This window comes from Galleria mellonella, unplaced genomic scaffold (genome assembly GCF_026898425.1).
Source record: "Galleria mellonella isolate WM207_F2 unplaced genomic scaffold, CSIRO_AGI_GalMel_v1 utg803, whole genome shotgun sequence".
Classification (NCBI taxonomy): domain Eukaryota; kingdom Metazoa; phylum Arthropoda; class Insecta; order Lepidoptera; family Pyralidae; genus Galleria; species Galleria mellonella.
Genome location: NW_026442160.1, coordinates 389,754 through 411,448, shown reverse-complemented (window position 1 = coordinate 411,448; position 21,695 = coordinate 389,754). Strand labels below are relative to the sequence as shown.

The 21,695-nt window shown below is 33.5% G+C and overlaps 2 protein-coding genes and 1 non-coding gene across 9 annotated transcripts in view; 2 read left to right on the top strand and 1 right to left on the bottom strand.

Moving 5' to 3' along the window:
• Positions 1-14,414, bottom strand: part of LOC113522571 (neuropathy target esterase sws) — a 59,199-nt gene extending 44,785 nt beyond the window's left edge. For 3 of the 5 annotated variants that reach the window (XM_052901835.1, XM_052901837.1, XM_052901839.1), the window contains exons 1-2: positions 14,194-14,413; positions 3,969-4,050 (exon numbers count right to left, since the gene is read on the bottom strand). In XM_052901835.1, the coding sequence (XP_052757795.1) occupies positions 3,969-4,050; positions 14,194-14,295 (184 nt within the window). In that variant the 5' untranslated portion in view covers positions 14,296-14,413. Of the gene's footprint in view, positions 1-3,968; positions 4,051-7,107; positions 7,216-14,193 lie in introns of those variants that run through there. The other 2 variants (XM_052901836.1, XM_052901838.1) reach the window with 2 other exon arrangements.
• Positions 14,415-16,228: 1,814 nt separating this feature from the next.
• Positions 16,229-21,479, top strand: LOC113522467 (RNA-binding protein 1). Of its 3 annotated transcripts, none has more exons than XR_003402411.3 (5): positions 16,229-16,388; positions 16,485-16,693; positions 18,414-18,485; positions 18,929-19,462; positions 19,855-19,996. XR_003402411.3 is itself a non-coding variant. In XM_026908154.3 (5 exons), the coding sequence occupies exons 2-5, from the start codon at positions 16,485-16,487 to the stop codon at positions 21,187-21,189; spliced, it is 435 nt and encodes a 144-aa protein (XP_026763955.1). In that variant the 5' UTR covers positions 16,230-16,388; the 3' UTR covers positions 21,190-21,479. The 3 variants fall into 3 exon arrangements, 2 of the variants coding, with proteins under 2 accessions (XP_026763955.1, XP_026763956.1); XM_026908154.3 differs by lacking the exon at positions 18,929-19,462 and adding an exon at positions 21,183-21,479 and having other exon boundaries at positions 16,230-16,388; positions 19,855-20,001; XM_026908155.3 differs by lacking the exon at positions 18,929-19,462 and adding an exon at positions 21,183-21,479 and having other exon boundaries at positions 16,230-16,388; positions 19,855-20,009.
• LOC113523117 (small nucleolar RNA SNORA53) lies at positions 17,881-18,015 on the top strand. The gene has a single exon (XR_003402433.2). It is a non-coding gene; the product is annotated as a small nucleolar RNA SNORA53 (small nucleolar RNA).
• Positions 21,480-21,695: the final 216 nt, after the last annotated feature.

The following is a 21,695-nucleotide window of genomic DNA, read 5'->3' as shown; positions in this document are numbered from 1 at the left end:
ATCATCGCACACTGGTACCTCAGCAAAGTATACCGATAGCGCAGGCAGGGTTACCATTGCATTTTCATCCATAAAAAGAACTTCATGGTCCTGCCTGCAAATCATCGTAGTTAATTTCTGCCGGATGAATGGGATGAACCCACTAATCTAATTTAATCCTCACCTATCACTGTCACCCCGCCAGCATATAACAAGAGCGATTCAGACGAAGTTACTATTCCACTTTTATTTCGTAAAAAAGCATTAATAGGCGAAGTTAACACCGAACAGTGTTCTCTACCAGTCAACCATTGGGCAAACCGAGAAATAAGTAGGCGGTGCATTATTTAATTGAGGAAATATAAAATAATACTTAATATATAAACATATAATTAGTCTAATATCAACATACACACGCTACATCGTCATAGTCGTAGAATACTGACGGATCTGACAAATATTACATATATAGATCCGTCAGTATTCTACGACTATGACGATATGGAGTTAATATTATTTAGTTTTTAGGGGGCATTTCTTTTGACCTCATATACAGATCAGTCCTAAACTCATTTAGTATTATTGTTATAAAAGCGTTCATAACTTTTTCTTATCAAAGTCTGGCAACATCGTAATTACCTAATCGTCAATTTCCAAAAACAATTTAAAGATTTCTCAATATTCCTGATACATTATTTAAAAAGTCCTCTATTAGACCACTAAAACATTAATCATAAAATACCTTTACCAGAGGGAGACTTTGTAAAAAAAGTCGTTTGCTTGGGTACCTCTGTCCCATTCGTGTTTCAACCGTAAAGCAGTTGTGTTTGCATGGCTGTGTTTCGGTTTGAAGGGTGGGATATGACAGTGAATTTAAAGGGTACAGAGGAATAACATCTGAGTCCTCAGGAATGGCAATGCATGGAGGATATCATGGACGAAACAGTATACTCTGTTATGTCCATGGTACTGCTCATGTCTATATGCGACGGTTACCACGTTCCATCAGATTGGCCGTCAGCTTGTTTGCCAGTCTGTTGTATAAAAAAAAAACAGTAATAATAAGTAGTGATGGGTAATATCTATTTATTGCGGTTACAATATCTAGATATTGGCGCAATAAAAGATATGCCCAATATATTATATTGAAATGAAGCACTCGACTGAAACAAATGGAGATACCCGATTAGTATAGGCGATATTGTAATGGGTGACCTTTTTTCCGCCGTCAATTTACATAGGACCCCAATATATATACCCCAATACTCATTACCTATCTCTCTAATTTGCTTTGACGTTTACTATGTGTGATTTATCTTGATCTATTTAGTATATTTATGTTTATGTATTATTATTTATGTTATATATGTATGTTTATGTACTGTAATCTTATTTTTATATTTAGAATATTTAGCATTTTGTTTGATCCCTTTTATGTATTTACTGTGTCTGACTTGCGCCATCTACCTTTCTCTCTGTACTTATCCATTCTTTATGCCAGGTTGTCTGTAAGAGATTGCTTTTAGCGATAAGGCCGCCTTTTGTATATGCACATTCTGTATAAATACTCCTTGTATACATCTCTACTGTGCGCAATAAAGAGTTTATTATTATTATTATTATATAGATATACTATATATTGGGTATGAGCATATATATAGAACCCAATAGATGTGATATACTATATTTACATTAGTTACCCTTTAGAACATGACTAATCAATATGTATTTTATCAGTGATGGATGGATGAATGATGATAATGTATAAAGCCGCGAATGTCAAACAATGCGTAATTTAATCATTATAATTACTCATCAATAATTAATAAGTTAATACTTAACACTAATCGATAATTCTAAACATATATACATAACCAAGTTTTAAACGACTTCCAAATATGCGACATACTATTTGCCTGTAATTTTTTTTTTTTTTTATAATAAATACTAAATTACGTATTTCTCAGTTTGCCCAATGGTTGACGGGCAGAGAACACCGTCCGGTGTTAAGTTCGCCAAATGTACATAGAATTTTACTGTGCATTAAAGTTTAAATAAATAAATTATTTTTAGAGCGTATTTTACGTGATATCTTCGTATGTTAAACGTATTTCATAAGTGGTTTTATTATTATTATTTCAGCCGTTAACTATCCACTGCTGGACATAAGTCTTTCCCATAAGGGAAGTTTTGCCAATAGTCACTACGCTTGGCAGGCGGGCTGGCAACCGCAGTTAGGCTTTTAGAGATATTTTAAGAGGGATGCTGCTGCCCATCCCTCACTCTCTCTTAGTCGCCTCTTACAACACCCATGAGAAAGAATGCTTTACTAGTCTATAATAAATTATAGGCGTCTTTTTGAAGAGACAAAACACAGACAGTATGAGGAAACCTCAAAAAAAAACCAAAGTCTATTTTACATACGCGAAGAAAAAACGGTGTAAAAAAGTTAAAAAAAAAAAACAATGCGACGTACACGTGGCGGTCGTGTACTACACGCCCAAAAAGTGAGAATGAACTGAAAGACCCCTGTGACCTATGACGTTGCTGTCGCGTTTCGTTTCATACATACGGTAACGAAATATATTCTATCGATAGATTCATATATTAGTATTATCTAGGGGTAGAGCAGTGTTTCCCAACCTTATTTGCGCCATGCCCCACTTGAACATTTCTAACATTTTTATGCCCCCATATATAATTTTTCCCGACAAAGTTTACTTGACGACACTAATCGCCCAGTTGATATTTTGGTACGTCAAACGAAATTATACCTAATAAATATTTACAGCATTTTTTTTTTTTATTTACTTTTTTTGTTAAATTTGGCACCGATATCTACTCGTAGCATTGCATTTAAACGGTCCGAAGCGGGTTAAAATCGCTTCGAGTTTTTTAATTGCCCCCCTGTGGGACATGGGCCCCACGTTGGGAAACACCGGGTTAGAGAAAACTAGTACATTGATGAAAAGAGAAAATATCTCTACGATTTTATAAATTTTAATTAAGCCAATACATGTGGCACTAATGATAATTATTGAACTCTGGCAGTCCGTCTAAACGTAGAACAGTTTGTAAGGAAAAAACCATCATCACCATCATTTTAACCATTATCCGTCCACTGCTGGACATAAGCCTCCCCCATAGACTGCCATAAAGAACGGTCCTGAGCCACCTGCATCCACTGATTCCCTGCAACGCGTTTCAGGTCGTTACTCCATCTAGTGGGAGGTCGTCCTACACTGCATTTATCCGTAGGGGAAAATAAAAATGGGAATTACACATTTTTCTAAGTAATTTTACCAATTTTCTCTTCATAATTGAATTTTAACGACTATTTCTGTTCTCCAATTTCGCGCTTAGCAACACATTGAGCGATTCTTTTTTATTTTTACAGATTACTAGCTTTTATCCCACTGCTTCGTACGTGTGGATTCCAGAAATAGAAAAACCACTGAAATAGAACACTTCTAGATGGCTTATCAGAATAAAACATACATCAGATTTTATGTTAATTCCATCAGAAACACAACTGTGCATCTAATTTGATGCATGTATTTGCATGATGGCAGAACAAACATACAGAGAGATAGACCAGACAAAATTAAAAAAAAAATATTTTGGCAACTATTGATCTTATTAAGACCTCTCATATTATTTTTTCTTAAAACTTACGGTAATAAGCGGCTAAAATGTCCGACATGAATAAATGATTTTTGAATTTTGAATTTTACACTTAACTGACCGTGACGGAACTCCCCGTCATGGTTGAAATCTTTGGAATTAAACTAAAAGTCTGATAAAAAGCTAAATACAAAGAAAAGTAATGTTTTGGTCATGAACGCTTTGTAATTCAAACGGTCGTGCACGTTGTGGTAGGAGGACGTACCTACCTAGTGCAATGACGTGTTTACTTGTCACCGGTCAGCAACGTTTGGATATGAAAGACGAGTTAACTTGTTAGCAAAGTGTCAGATTGTTATGATTACCTTTGGCGCGCCATCTTCTGTAGTAATAGAAACATACGACCAGTAAGGACACCAGTAGACACCCGCAGAACGACCACAGCAACTGAGAACAATAAATAAAATTACATATATAAAAATTTCTTTTTTATGCAACTTAAAATAGCAAACAACTGCACATGAGCAGTACTATGGACGTAACAGTATACTATTTCGCCCATAATACCCCCCATGCGTTACCATTCCTGAGGACTAAGGTGTTATTCCTCTATACCCTGTAAATTCACTGCCAAATAATACCCTTCAAACCGAAACAAAGTAATGCAAACACAACTGGTTTACGGTAGAAACACGAATAGGAGAGAGGTACCCAAGTAAACGACGTTAGTACAAAGTTTCCCTCTGGTATAAAATTTTATAATATTGATTTATTTTTCTTTTTTTTTATGCAACTTAGAATGGCAAACAAACTAATGGCCCATCTAATGGAAAATGGTAAACGTCGCTTATAGACACGAGCAGCACCATGGACATAACAGAGTATATTGTAACCGCTTACCATCAGATGGGCCGTATGCTTGTTCGCCACCTCAGTGGTATAAAAGAAAAAAAATATGTTTCGCCCATGATACCTCCCATGCGTTGCCATTCCTGAGGAATTTCTTACAAAACTTATAATCCAAACTAAGTTACAATTACTTTTTAAGCAGTAACAGAGGGAATGTGAAAGCTGGAGCCCGACTAGTCTGTGCATGGATAGGCTGTATCTCGGGAGGTTTCATAATATTTTTAATTTTTAATAATTAAAAATAGTTTGTGGTTTTGAAATAGAATGCATCACCCCTTCCTTTTCCATGGGTGTCGTAAGAGGTGACCAAGGGAATTTAATGATCGAGGGATAGACAGCAGCGTCCCTCTTAAAACATCACCAAAGCTTAACTGCAGTTGCCAAACTGCCAAATGTGGTAACTGCTGGCAACTAAATAATTAGAAGTACACCTATTCTACGGGACCTCAACATTTTTTTTTTTGCCAGAAAATGTTTCTTTGGAAAAAGTATTCTCGAAACACTACGCAAAAGAACAAAAACTTCAATGGTGACTAAACTTAAGACCAACATGGCAATAAATATAATTAGAAAAATAATTAAATATACATTACAAAAATAATTACCAAAATCCATTCAGAGTTAGCGAACATACCGCATAATAAGAAAAAAATATTATAAACTCTTCCTTTTAAATGTTATTTAAAAATCATCAAATTGTTTCATAGTTTTCATTTTAATTGAATTACTTAAAGGTTAATTAACTAACTGTAATTTATTTACTTATTTATTATATGCACAAGACAGCTTTGTAATAAAACAGTTTTAACTATAAACAATACAATACAAATACAATAGTCAATACAGACTATGACAAGTGGCAAGTGCCGATATAATCATTATACAAGCCTTTAACAGTCCACTGCTGAACATAAGCCTCCTTCTTGGAAGGTTTACGAGTAGTTGCCACGCTTGGCAGGCGGATTGGTAACAGCAGTCAGGCTTTGGAGATGTTTTAAGAAAGAAGCTGCTGTCTATCCCTCACCGTCCTTTATTCGGCTCTTACGACACTCATAGATTCTATCTAACTTCTTCTTCATCTTTTAACTCACACTTTTTAGATTAGAGAGCGTCAAAACACAATACAGACATATATAATCATTATCTACTCATATAATGATAAACAATCTATGTATATCGAGTCATTGAACTTTCACACAATAATTCAAGACTCTTCGGTGCAAACACATTGAAATAAAAAGTTAGAGGGTCGTGCCATGTTAACGTAGACAATCTATACGTGATTTAGAAAACACGTTTGCGTTGCATATAGATATCATCATCATTTCAGCCGTTATCCGTCCACCGCTGGACATAAGCCTCCCCCATAGACACCTGCATCCACTGACTCCCTGCAATGCATTTCAGGTCGTCACTCCAATCCAGGGGTCGTCCCGCACTGCGTTTGCCCGTACGGGGTCGCCACTCAAGAACCTTTCTTCCCAATCGGTTGTTGGTTCCTCGAGTTATGTGACCAGCCCATTGTTACTTCAGCTTGCTTATCCCTCGGGCTATGTCGGTTACTTTGGTTCTTTTGCGGATATCTTTGTTCACTACCGTGTTGCTTTTTTTTTTAACACAGGCCCTATTAATACTACTAAGATAGAAGTAACAGCTATTTTTTTTGTGGGGCAAAATCTACGTATAGTGACTGTTTTTCAAACTGGTATTACATGAATGCATGAAGGGTATCATAGGAACACAATACACACTGTTAAGTCCATGGTACTGTTCTTGTCTATAACCCCTTTTCATTTTTCATCATGCCTTACCACTTATCATCATGTGGGCCGTCAGCTTGTTTGCCATTCTAAGTTGCATAAAAAACATTCATTTGGTCAGTTTGGTGCTATCTCTTGTAAAGCACAATATACTTGTTATGAATAATATTGACTATTATGCGAATGATTGATTACATGATGCGTTTAAAACAAATGTTTACTTTAATATTAAACTACAGATATTATTATTATTTTTTTTACTGTATTATAAACAATAATGAATTATACTTAAGATTATGACGAGTAGAAAATAATATAATTTAAAAAAAAATAAATTTATTAATGATTCGATTTCTTTTCAAAAGTTACATCTAAAAACATTACAAATCTATAAGATATGTCATTTTAAAACATTAAAATATGAAAAAAAAAATTAAATAACAATTAATAAATTGTTTTTTATAGTTCACTAAATACGAATACAAGTAGTAAATACTTATTTATTTAGAAAAATCATCATAAAAGCTTCAAATCCTATAAAAAAAAGATCCCATAAAAATCAAATCAAATCCATAGTCTAATTAAAAAAAAATCATCTAGTCATAAAAAAAACATATTGGAATCGGTCAATCCGTTTGCGAGTTACGATATCACAAACACATACACAGAACACAGACAAAGGCTTCAAACTTATAACAGCCCTTTACGCTTCGATTTAATTAATATATCCACATAAATTGCATTCCAAATTCAAATTCTCATTTTAAAATCGAATTTAAAAAATATATTCATAGACTTGATCTTTTTTTTTTATCACTAAAGAAAACAAACCCACCACTGTATACAACATTCCGAACGAGGTCTACAGATTGGCAGTAATCACTTTGGCACGAGCACAAACGACCGTTTACGGTCGGGTATCACGCTACACTGATCAACACAAAGTCCTTGCGGCCTGTAACTTGCAACTAGTAGGCAAACCGTTGGCGCAAGCGGCATAATTGGGGAAATTGCGAAAAACGATCATTTCATGTATTTCCATAATGTTGGTCTATTTTTTTTCTCCCCTCCCCTCCTGCTGCTCTACCAATAGAGCAGCAGGAGGGGAGGGGAGAAAAAAAATAAAAATAAAAATGCGGTATACCCCAAGGTATACCGCATTTTTAAATACAAGTACATATAAGTTACGAGGTAGCAAATATTAAAAAATAAAAGAAATAAGAACGTCGTTCGTTTTAGTCGTTTGAAAAAAAAACCTATTTTTTTTCAAGCAAGACAAAGACGTGTGACTACCATTGATTAATTGATATATGAGAATCCATTGAATTAACTTCTAGTGTCGTTTAACATAAAATCCTGTATATTCTATTATTTTTCATTTGGCACAATTAATAAAGAATCTTTACAACACGAATATATTTAAAAATAAAACGGACAAAAGTAATAAAATGCAATCAACACAAAGACATTAATTTAACTATATAACCAGAGGGAGACTTTGTACAAAAGTCGATTGCTTGGGTACCTCTTCCCATTCGTGTTTCAACCGTGAAGCAGTTGTGTTTGCATGGCTGTGTTTGGGTTTGAAGGGTGAGATATGGCGTGAATTTACAGGGAAGATACAGAGAAATAACACCTTTTTTTTTACAACACGGGGCAAACGAGCATGCGGCTCACCTGATGGTAAGTGACTACCGCCGCCCATGGTCACCCACAACACCTACGGCATTGCAGGTGTGCTGCCGGCCTTTTAAAAAGGAATATGCTCTTTTCTTGAAGGTTATGTTGTCGTATCGGTTCGGAAATACTGCTGCTGGAAGTTGATTCCAAAGCGTTGCCATTCCTGAGTCTTCAGGAATGGCAACGCATGAAGAGTATCATGGGCGAAACTGTATACTCTGTTATGTTCATGGCACTGATCATGTCTATAGGCGAAGGTTACCACTTTCCTTCAGATGGGCCGCTTGTTTGCCATTCTAAGTTGTATAAAAAAATATATTTATTTTCAATCGACTTAAAAAAGAAGGAGGTTCTTAGTTAGGTTTTATTTCTTACTTAAGTTTTTTTTTAAGATTTTTTTATCCTTAACACTTACAGATTGATCCTAGAAAATTTTTATGAAAATCAGTGAAACAGTTTAGTTTTTATATCAAAAAAACTGATTTTGTCACAATTAAAGTCAGTTTTTTTTTTGTGTGACACTGTTATATATCATAATATTTTACTAACATATTTTTGTTTTGCTTTTAGCCATACTTTTAAGACTTATTCAAGCAAAAACTACGATAAACAGAGAATAATATAAAAAAAAATATCTGTAGATACCTAAACCTTTTTTTATTTTCAAGTAACTTTTAGCCCCACAGACTGTTTAAAATTTATTGATACTGATTAAAGCCGAAAGCCGAGAAAAGCTGAAAAAGGTATAAAAATATTGTAGATGGTAACACTTTTACTGCGGTGGGATTTAAGAGATTTTCGTTTGTTTGCTGTGTGGTAATAACATGAGGTAATCTTTGCATAGGTGGTTTGAGGTGTGTCGTCCACCAGTGTTTACAATACCAAGTAACTACCTAGTTAACACTGGATTAACCTTAAAATAGTTTACTTAAATTATAATTTAAGTTATTAATTACTTGTTAGTGATTTATTTTCAATAACTATTATTTACTAGGCGTACTCTGCGGCTCCAATCGAGTGAATCCAGTCATAACGTATCCTATATGGTAATTTAGTATATTGAGTTTGTACGTTTCAGTTTTGATTGTAATGTTTTATGTATTTGTTGTTAAACGTGTTGAGTCTCCCATCCGAGAAATAGGTATCGGCGACCCAACACGCATGCTAAAGGTAAAGGAGTTAAGGGGCCGCCTGAAAATCAGCGCTATATAGGTACTTCTCGCTGGAGCTGTACATATATAGCAACAGCTGAGGAGGCGCATTTTTTTTTCTTTTTAGTGTTTTATTTTCTTAATACTGGTAATAAAGGTTCTATCTATCTACTTTAATTTCAGGCTTCCCTACAATATGAGAAAATAAGTTCAACTGATTTTTGACATTTAACCCTCTATCTAGAGCAATGCGATTAAAATTTAACTTTTTTACTCTATACAATGTATGTCACGTAGATACATAAGAATTTATTGATGTTACATATCAAAGCAAAATATAAACACAATTAATATTTGCACGCAAAAACATTTTCTGAACTTTGTATCTACTATTACATTATCTGTCATAAAACAGGACAAAGCTGGTGATAATGTGTGAAATTATCAAATTCGTCACACTGTCCTTCCTTATTTCAAATACTAGACTTTACCCGCGGCTTCTTTCTATATTTTTTTCTATGCAACTTAGAATGGTAAACAAGATGACGGCCCACCTGATAGAAAGTGGTAACCGTCGCCTATAGACATGAGTAGTACCATGGATATAACAGAGTATACTGTTTCGCCCGATACCTCCCATATTTTGCCACTTAGGTGTTATTCCTCTATACCCTGTAAATTCACTGCTATATACCACCGTTCAAACCTAAACACAACCATGCAAACACAATTGCTTTACGGCAGAAACACGAATGGGACAGAGGTGCCCAAACAAACGACTTGTACAAAGTCTCCCTCGCAGCTTCGTCCGCGTGACCGGGTTAATTAACCTTCTCCAACCTGTATAGTACGTGAGTATCATATTCCATAGTAATTGATTAAGCCGTAGGCATGGGTAATATGGATACAGATCCGATATCTATATATATGGTTCCTCAGGATATTAAGGGACTACCATGAAGTAATTTCCGAAATTTCGGGGACGAACGAAATAGAAATTTGATATTAAAATTACATAATACATGCCGTTTAAAATTATTAAAAATATTAAAATATCCTTCCTATGGACTATAAGGATAGGATTTATGACTAATGAAACGTTAAGCTCCATTTACTGGGTCGATTTAGGTACGAACAAAAGCATGAAATTAAGCCCGAAAATTCGGAATTTCATTTCATGGTAGGCCCCTTGATGGCCAAATAAAGGTCATCACTCATTTTGATATCGATGATGATGATGATTTAATTAATATGTAGTTTGAAATCTGTATTACATATATATCCGTCACACCTGTCTCCATTGGGGTAGGTAGAAATAATAGAACGCCAAATGCTCCGATTCAAACAGAAGGCCTACCATGAAATGTTTTCCGAAATTTCGGAGCCAAACGAAACACAAATTTGATGTTAAAATTAGATAATACATGCCATTTGGAAATATTAAAATATTGTTCCTTTGGACTTTTATGATAGGATGTATGACGAACGAAATGTTAAACTCAATTTATTGGTTCGATTTTGGTATAAACAAAAACACGAAATTGAGTCCGAAATTTCGGAATTTCATTTCATGGTAGACCCGCTGGCCTCTATTTGTTGATCTATTTGATATTATTAACCGAAGTACCGATTTTTTTAACCGACTTCAACAAGGAGGTTTCTAAATTCTGTAATATTTTATTTTCATGTTCATTACCTCATAATTTCGTCAACTCTGAACAGATTTGTTTTTTTTTTATCTGAAAGTCTACTTACAGATTGGTCATTAGAAATTTTATCAAAATCGTTTCTGTAGTTTATTTTTTAAATCAAACAACTGATTTTGTTAAAATTAAAGTCGTTTGTTTTTTATGGGACACAATTTTTTATTATTATGTAAGTGAAAACTAAAATAATCTAATGGAAAACAGTAACAAGAACAGCACCATGAAAAACACTGAACTACTACTACACTGTGACGCCCATGGCCGTGGCAATAACATGTCATGTGCTGTATGTATGAGCTCCATACAAAAACCGTGCGTGCGTGAGTACCACGTGCCGCGTACCGCGTGCAGTACAAGTTAATCAAACTGTCATTGTCAACAGGGAGGGCAGCAACCTTGGCCGACGTATAATAAAGTAAAATTGCCTAACAGCATTATTGTGAGTGATGTATTGCTTACTTAAAACTAGTGTCAGATCGAAACAGGTTTTACAGCCGAAACTGAACTTTCGGCCTTGGTCTCAGTTTCGGCCGCGACCGAAACTTACTGAAACATATTCCAAATACCTCTTCTATACTGAAATCTAGTGTATTTTGACACAATTATTTACACAAACACACAGATAGTTAAAGGGCAATGATAAACACTAATTAAAGTAAGTAACAAATATGTCATATTTATATGTAAAAACATGTTAAAATTATGACTTACTCTTGGAAGTAAACTTAAAAAAAAACAACTTTCAGTTAGACACACACACACACAGTTTCGGCGCGGTCGAAAATTTCGGCTAATTTTGGCCGACCGAAACTAAAGTCGAAAGTAAAATTTCTGGCCGAAACCGAAACCGAAAGTTCGGTCGGACACTACTTAAAACGTTCATTAAATTATCAAACACATATAAGATTCTATACAAAAAAAACCGACTTGTAGCCAAGCCAGTTCATTATCTTCCTACCCTTATCCCAATTATTATTTGGGGTCGGCGTAATATGTTTTTATCCATATTAAAAAAAGATTTGGCTTATAGTTTTACGACCAAACCGAAAAAATAATTTCAAACCCTAATAAATATTGTTTAGTCAATGTAATAATCATTGTCATCAAATCAGTTTTAAACTATCCATTGTTGAACATAAGCCTTCCCCTAGGGGTTTGGCCAGTAGTTGCCACCCTCGGCAGGCGGATTGGCAACAGCAGTTAGGCTTTAGAGATGTTCTAAGAGGGATACCTGGCCCTCCCTTAGTCGCCTTTTACGACCCCCACGGGAAAGGAAGGGGTGGTTCTACACTGGGACCACACAGGACAATGTTTATCTGTAATTTTATATGCCAAAATCTATTAATTATTGTAATAAAGCTTATCATTTTAAATACCTTTTATCCTAACTAATATTATGAACATAAATGCAAAAGTGGGTTTGTTTATTTGTATGAAAATGTATCATGCCTATATCGCTGAATTAATTATGATCAATTTTGGAATAGAGACAGATGTAACCCTGGAGAAGATTATAGGCTAATTTTGTCTTGCAAAAAAAGCTATAGAGGGAGAGGTAATTCTTATTTTATTTATTTATTTCCTTGTTACAATGTCATTATAGGATAGATCCCAAGTTAGCAAAGTACAACAAACACCTTATTTCTCTATTTGCCCAATGGTTGCCTGGTCAAAAACACTCTAACGTTAAGTTCGCCAAATGTACATAGAATTTCACTATACATTAAAGTTTAAATAAATAGATATTTACTCTTAAACACTAATAGATCTGTGAGTAGAGGTGTCTCTGATGAATTGACATGATAAACCTAACATTCAGATATTCCCTATGAAGCTGGCATAGTGACACACATGTACTGAAGCCACACCAAAAATAATATTTAAGAAAAAAGAAAAAATACTGGTACAATTAACATAATTAAATATGTATTAGAAGAAGAAAATATTAACATACGCCTATCTTGACTTTAGTATTAATAATACTGCAGTTTAATTTCTAAGAACAAAAAAAAACTAGTAAAAAAGTTAACATTCCATTGTATACAGAATGTTCACTCACCGCAACTGATTAGCAACTTATTAGTGGAATTGAAGATATTTGATGAATCCTTGCACAATGAATAAACAGTAATTTAGCACTTATTTCTACAAAAAAATTATCTCATACTGGCAACAACTTTTTTTTATGCAACTTAGAATGGCAAACAAGCTGATGGCCCACCTGATGGAAAGTGGTAACCGTCGCCTATAGACATGAGTAGTACTATGGACATAACAGAGTATACTGTTTCGCCCATAATACCCCCCATAGGTTGCCATTCCTGAGAGCTCAGGTGTTATTCCTCTGTACCCTGTAAAGTCACTGCCATATCCCAACCTTCAAACCGAAACACAGCCATGCAAACACAACTGTTTCATGGTAGAAACATGAATGGGACAGAGGTGCCCAAGCCAACAACTTTCATACAGTCTCCCTCTGGTAGCAACAATTGCATATTGTGGATCATGTGAATTGATATATGAAGTACCTTGTTCTGAATTAGGATTATCTTATTTATGAAATCTAACTTCATGAAAATCTATTCAATAGTTTTTGCATGAATAACAGATATCTATCTATAGTCACAGAATCATTTTGTAATATTAGTAGATGTTCAAAAAGAATCCAATTGGCAAGATTTTTTTTATATTACATCTTTTTTTTTTATTCTATAAAACCTTATTTTACAGTCTGTTATGCCCTAATTATTAATCAAATAGTTAATTAAAAATATTCTATTAAACAAAAATTTATGAAAACTCAATTATTCATGAATATTTATCTGCAAAATTATTCAGCAATTTACTAAATTTCTAGAATCATCCAGACTAGAATTTAGAGATCAGAGTATCGATTCCAATTAGAACATGCTGGAACAAAATAGAATTTTATGATTTGAGTACTAACAAAAAATTCCATGATGTTCCATAGTACAACAATATTATAAAAACAGAACATAATTCATATAAAAAATTCATAAAAATTAAATTTCCTAATTTATAAATTTTTGAAAAAACAAATATGTAATTAACCTTATGAAAAATCCAAAATTTGTATATAGGTTGATATAAAATAATAAATTAAAATCCTAACAGTGTTATAATAAAATATCTCCCTACGGGTATCCATTGAATAAATCTATGCCCTATAAAAGGTCTAATCTGCGTTGAACATCTAATTCAAGGATATTGGTTTCTATTAATGTAACAATGTTATCTAACAATAGGAACAAAATTCTATTACTAAATTATTAAATAAATAAGAATAAAAATGCTGTTAAATTCTACAATAACGATAAAAAACGCAAAAATAGACAAACTTGTTGTTGTATTAATAATCAATACCTGATTCTCTTGGAAATTGTTAGACCACTCGGATGTCCATGTCGTCACAGCAAACATATCGGATTTGTCATTTATATTGCTCAAAAGTCCCACCACATCCATAATGAATTATCTACAGCTTTTATTGTAAAACATTAAATAATAATTCCTCATTTCCAAGCGATAAATCAGCTGTAGCTACTTCCTCACTTTTTGACAAATGCTGAACAAGAATAGATTTTAGACAGCCACGAATGTATGAAATGAATGAAACGAACAAAGCCAATATCACAGACAAAATAATGAAGCAAACAAAGCTAGCGATGCGCAACTTTATCAATCCGACTACCAAGTATTCGACTGAACAATATGTAACAACGTTGCAAATAAAAAATGCTATGTCTACGAATAAACTAAAACGTTAATCATGTAGTTACTAAGCTGTCACTGACAATTAATATAGCAAAAAAGTATTAAAAAAAAAAATTATTTAAATTAATTATTTTTAATGATATATAAAACATTTTATGATTAACATTTTAGTTCATAGGCAAAGCACTCTTTAAATAATGAATAGGAAACATTCAGAATTCTTCTACTGCATTTGAAAATTGCAGAAAATGACGACGTTGACATATTTCGTAATGAACAACCAAAATCAACTGACCTAATTTTAAACTCTAGAGAAGAAGAGATTATCAATAGTTAGGATTAGTAACGTAATTGTAACAAATATAAAGTATGTCAGGCCGACTTCGATCTGGTTCCAAGTGACCTGACTTCATCCTTACCTAGAATCATCATGGTACCCCACCAGTGTAACTATAACAAATTTATTGCTAACAATCAGATAAGGAAGCTATGGTCTTTGTTCTTGAATTTGTCACAATAAGCTAACTGCTTTCGTGTTGACTAATAATTTTTCTCTGGGGCCCTGCCAATATATATATCGATAGCGCAGACAGAGTTACCAATCAATGTTCCTTCTTATAAAACCCTTAGAATAAAATGATGATGACAGACCTCATCTTATAGTAACAGATCGTAAATAGAAAAGGGAAGTGGCGTTAATTGATTAATTTAAATTAAATGGAGATTTTAATTGAATTTTTCTTAATTTTATATAGGTATTATTACAGTGCGGAAAGGAAATCTTTTCTTTTAAAGGAATACATGATATCATTGATGCTTAGTATTTAATAATAATATGTTGTTAACAATATTATTTAATATTTATATATCCTCATACTTTTATTTTTTTCGTAAATCGGATATAACTTTAATCTTCTATTTTTGTATTAATTCATTTGTTTTAATTATTTTGTTTTTAAAAATAATATCCTTTTTAAATCAATTTACAACAATGTCGCCCACTCCATCTGGTGTTGCAAGTCTGTGTCAATGTATCTACTTATATCAATTTTTGATATGTCAATTATTTATCAGTAACAAATTTTACATTAGTAGATTATATATTCGACACAGATTATGCAAGCAGGCCGTATGACATTTTCATACACTAGCCTGCTATGTATTGACAAGAATAGCACCCGATGGTGTATCTGTTGTCCTTTTTTCAGTATTTATATTTGCATAAAAAAAAAAGAAGGCAACCATATTATTATAAAGTTTTTATTTTATCATTCCTTCTATGTAATTCCTTGTTCTTAGCTTTCAACTTATGCTTTGTCTATATCGTGTCCATAAACAAAATTACTAGGTACAGGTAAATGAACTGTGGGGTACTAGGCAGCGCCATGAAATAAAATTCCGAATTTTCGGACTTATTTCGTATCTTTGTTCATACTGAAATAGGTCCAATAAATGGAGCTTAACATTTCGTTCGTTATAAAGCCAACCATAAAAGTCGAAAAGATCGATATTTTAATTTTTTTTATACTTTTAAATGAACATACTATTTAAAAATATTAAAAATATCATGTAATTTTAACATTAAATATGTTTCATTCGGCTCGAAATTTCGGAAAACATTTCATAGTAGGGTCTCAGTGTAGTGGGTTCGTTTTCATTCACTCATTCATTCGTCTATCATTATACTTCAATCAAATTAAAAAAAAATCTTTCATGTCATAAACGTTTCCTCACTCGTTCGCTTGTGTAATAATTTATCCTCGTTTTAATAGTATTACAATAAGGATTCTTTAAAAATTATACTAGATTTTTAACAAATACTTTGAATATTATCAGTGCTCATTGTAAGTAAACTACATTCATATTATGTGAATAAAATAAAATTTCATCGTTATTAACGCCAACATGGCGTCAGTTAAATTGCGTCTCATATTTTCCAGATGTCTCGGTACCGTGAATGGGATCTCTCCTGCAAAGTATACGTCGGAAATCTTGGCACAAATGCATCAAAATACGAAATTGAGAAAGTTTTCTCCAAATATGGGAACATACGAAATGTGTGGGTTGCACGTAATCCACCAGGATTTGCTTTTGTCGAATTTGAGGATCCACGTGATGCCGAGGACTCTGTGCGTGGTCTAGATGGAACGTAAGTATTGAATTTAATATTATAGCATTTGACCGAGAAATTAATTATTGATTATTTTGCGGCGTCCGTCGCCATATTTGTCTGCCATTTTAGTTTTACATTGACCTAATATATGTAATCAGACTATAATTACCTATATTGTCCACGAGGTATGCATTGTTAACCACCGTTAATTGTTTACATTATATGATAATCTTATTATTACTTTCAACTTTGTTATTAAAATAATGGCGGTGTAACATATGTTACAGATACTCTATATCACTGTTCTTTCTGGAAACTTAATTTTTAGAAATTCACTTAAACTTCAACAAGCATAAATGTAGGTACATCATCGTCTTCACGCAGAGCCCATCTAGATTGCTTATTTAGTTGTTTACACAATACCAAATGTAAACCACTCCTAAGTCTCTATTTGCAGAATACAATTACTGAGTGTCAAATTCTTCTCTTTTATTTTTATCTCTTATATAAATTTATAATTAAAAGACAAGATGTTTATACTGTTTGTTAACCACAAGGTTACTAAGTTGCTAAGTTTTCCATACAGCTTCTACATAAGTTTTCTATTATATTTACAGCATTGTTATCATTACTTACATATTTGCAATAAATCATAATTTAACTTGGACATACGATAAAGTTGGCAATCTTAAAGGCACAGATTGTAAAGATATTGATTATAAAACTTTAAAAATGCATCCTAGTTATATTTATATATGATTGTGTATATATTTCATAAGGTAATCCTTTTATTACATCACAATCAAGTGATAATTATATGGATTAATCTACTATAAAACATGTTTTGATGATTTGTAAATGTTGATACAGTTTGAGTAGAGTATATTTTTTTATAGCATAAAGGTGGCAAATAAGCATACAGGCACTTCTGATTATAAAACCGTCATAGTAGCCTGTGAAAGCCTGTAATACCGCAAGAGACATCATTTGTGTGTGTTGCTGACCGTAAAGAAATCTTTATTTGCTCTTTTTGAAGAACCCCATACTATAGTTTTTAGGAAAACCTCGGCAGCAAGTTCCCTTTCACAGGCTGGAATATATAGCTGCTTGTAAGACAGAAATGGAAGTGTTCCATCTTTGTATTACGAGCAGTAAAAAATGCAGCTTAATAAAGTCTCTTATTGTTTCAAACTAATAAAATTATTAATCGTCTTTTAAACCACAGCACGCTCCTTAGATCCGTTTCATTTTCAATGTGAAACGCTTGAGTCATAAGTGTGCTAGATTACAGTACCTCCATTTTGAGACTGAGATGTGACATTCAATATTGATGGCACTAGTCTTGAAATGGGGAACATTTATTAAAATCATTATATCTATATATAGTCCATTTTAATAGAACTTGATTTTATTATGTCTGATAACAAAATTTTGTTGAGATTTCATAAAGGCATTCTCTAAATGAAATTATATTATTAATATTTATATTAAATAAATTAATAAATTTTTCATATGTATTAAACATTGGCGGCTTCTTTGTGTCAATTGTTTATATTGTTTGTATAGCCAACAAAAATACGATACTTAATATTGTTTTTTATATTACTGTGATAAATAATTATAAGACTAATCATGATTAGTGGAATAAAATTCTGATATGTGTAAAGCATACTTTATATCAATTTACCATTCCTTTTTTGCAATGGGAATCATACAAAAACATACCTATATGAGTATTATTTCTTTGTCAATTCAGACGTTGCTGTGGAACGCGTATTCGCGTTGAAATGTCAAACGGTCGCACCAGAAGAGAGCGTCGGTACTCCAGGTACGTTAAAATATTACTTTTTCTATTGTTGCCAATGAATTTATTGCTATTATGTTTGCATATTATTTCTTGAGTAAAATCTTTATGTAGGTTATGCTACATTCACAAAAAAATGAATTACTTTGTCTTGTAACATGCCTAATCTACCTCAAGAAGGATGATTTGAAAAATATATCCCATTATAATACAAACCTGCACTAAAAATCTTTCCCACTATATAGAAATGACGCAATACGTGCGCAAATTTGAAAGTTTCTTTAGTATTGAATGTCAAAAATAATATGCAAAAATTGTGATTTATTACATATGATTTATTTCTTACTAAGATGAATGCTTGATTGCATTGTCTTATTCACAGGAATTGTATATTATCTGCTAAAGTATTATTATAGTAGAAATGTAACTTGAGATAATAAACGTGGTGGGTGTTGGAACGTTTACAGGTCCATTTTATCAACCAACCACCAACACACCGACCTCACCACATCTCTTCACCACAACTACGGCTCGTTTACCAATAAGACATCCGCGAACGCCGCTCGCAACAACATCCCGCTCAACTTCTGCGATCAGCTCTCCAAACTGCTACGCGCAACCGAAGTCTCCAACAACTGCGTCCTACTGATACTCCCGACAGCCATTACCTAGTCCTACCCTAATCCGTACCTGGACACGAGTTACGTATTTGAGAGCCACACAGTAGTATCCTGTAACCGTCCTGAATGTCATGCAAACTCCTGATGCTTCACCGACTGCACACACTCGTCGTCACCGAGGCACCGAGCTAGAATACAACCTAACGGCGCTCTACTCTCCTAGCGTTACCTCAATCTCTCTCGAAACTCCCGGTATATGCCACCGTTCGACGGGGGATTACATTGAAACTCATCTTCGCCTCAATACAAGTTAAAATTCCTTCGGCCTCACAGCAGCCCCACAACGATCAACGACCTTCTTCGCAGGCTCACCAAGTCTCGGTACTTTTTGCATCCTATACTTAGCACTACCTTACCTTACCTACTTAGCATTAATGGATTCTTGTGTTGGAGAAATAGGTGTATTAATTATTAGGTCTCTTGAGATAAGTAATGTAGATTGTAAATTAAAATTTAATAGTCCACTAATAACTTCCCCATAAAGATTAATTTCCGGTCGCTTGTCAGTAGAACAGAGATAATGATTATGCAAATTGCTGACATTGTCAAATTGTGTGCGGTATTCAAAATTAATACTCAAATAAAGTCCGCCGTAAATGTCTGTTATTGATATACGATACATTTTGAAGTACTGATAAACTAATAATGTATAGAATATGGATGTATTACGAGCTGGTATAACTTGGAGCGCACCTAACATATGATTTTGATAGATCCCGCAGCCGCAGCCCACGTCGGCGCTCGTACTCGCGCGGCCGCTCGATCTCCCCGCGCCGCTCGCCGTCCGTTCGCCGCCGCTCGCCATCAGTACGCCGCTCGCGCTCTCGCGACCGACGCAGCCGGTCCGATAGCAAGAGCAGGTAAGAAGGTGATTTTTTTTTTTTTTATTATTATTTTTTTATTTATGCAACTTAGAACGGCAAATAAGCTGACGGCATACTACATAAACCGTACCATGGACATGATAGTGTCATTCAAAATAATTCGTTCATTGCATTAGGGCCTAAATATGCTGGCTAGAGATCGTTAGTAAATAGCGATTAACAGGCCTCTTTGTTATTAATCTCAGATCGACCTTCACGCAAATTACTACTATGGCTGGATTATATTTTTCATGTATAGTATAATAGCTTTTCCCCGCGACTTTGTCCGCGTGTTCGAGAATTGTTTATTAATCGAGATAAAATGTAGCTTATGTCCTTTTTCATGTCATATAGTGTGTTTATTCAACTTAACCAAGTGATTGGTTAAACTGTTAAGGCGCTATAACATTCTTTCATATTTATAAGGGTATAAACTATGTATAAGCTATGTTCCGCAATTTCGCTTCCGTGAATCATTAAATGTCCTGTTTTAATTTACGATGTCTACAATTTTGATCTACGATATCTGTACCTAAAATTTCATTCATATCTGTTAGTAGTTTTTGCGTGAAAGACTAACGAACAGCCGTCCACCGTCATAAACTTTCTTAATTATAATCATATTACAGTGAACGCTCTATATAAGCAACATTCTTTATATTTTCTTAATTCTACTCAGCCTAATTAGTAAAAGAAATAAGTAAACATATTTTCCAGTAAGTATTTTTATACTCCTTTTTTCCCTATAAGCAACTTTTCCCAATAAGAGGGAGACTTTGTATAAAAGTCGTTTGCTTGTTTGCTTGGTCACCTCTGTCCCATTCGTATTTCAACCGTAAAGCAGTTGTGTTTGCATGGTTGTGTTTCGGTTTGAAGGGTGGAATATGGCATGAATTTACAGGGTACAGAGGAATAACATGCGAGTCCTCAGGAATGGCAACAAATGGGGGATGTCATGGGCGAAACAGTATACTCTGTTATATCCAAGGTACTGCTCATGTCTATAGGCGACGGTTAACACTTTCCATCAGGTGGGCTGTCAGCTTATTTGCCATTCTAAGTTATATAAACAAAAAAAAAACTATTGAAAGTGGTTCAAATGAGTTGCTTATATAGAGTGTTTACTGTATTAGGGTTTGTTTATTGTATTTCTTAAATTTTGCATTTTTATATTTCAGATTCTAAATAATTGAACCAGTAAAGGAAGAAATATGTACTATAAGAATTGTATTATAATGAATGGACAGTGAAAGTGAATTGCGTATGTATGCGAGTTTAAGTAATTTTAGATTAAAAAATATGCCTCTCGGACAAAAAATATCTATAGTAGATTTTTTTTCATTTTTTTTTTTTTTTCAATTTTGCTTTGTATAAAGTTTATTACTTAAGTTTCCATTGTCAGTTGTAATTCACGATCTAATGTATGATGTACACTCTAAAATATAATAAAGACTTAATTATAAAATAAGCAATTATTAATATTGGTTTCATTTTTATAGAATTTCTCTCGTGTTCAATATAATATACTATAAAAGAGGATGTTAGCAATTTAATAATTTACAGTTTTTTTATAAAAAAAAACTGCTCAATGCTGTACTAATTTTGATGATTCTTTCAATGGAAATGGGGTCAGTGCTCAGTATCAAAATGTCTTTTTCCAATTTTGTTTCATGATTGTAGATAGACAATCG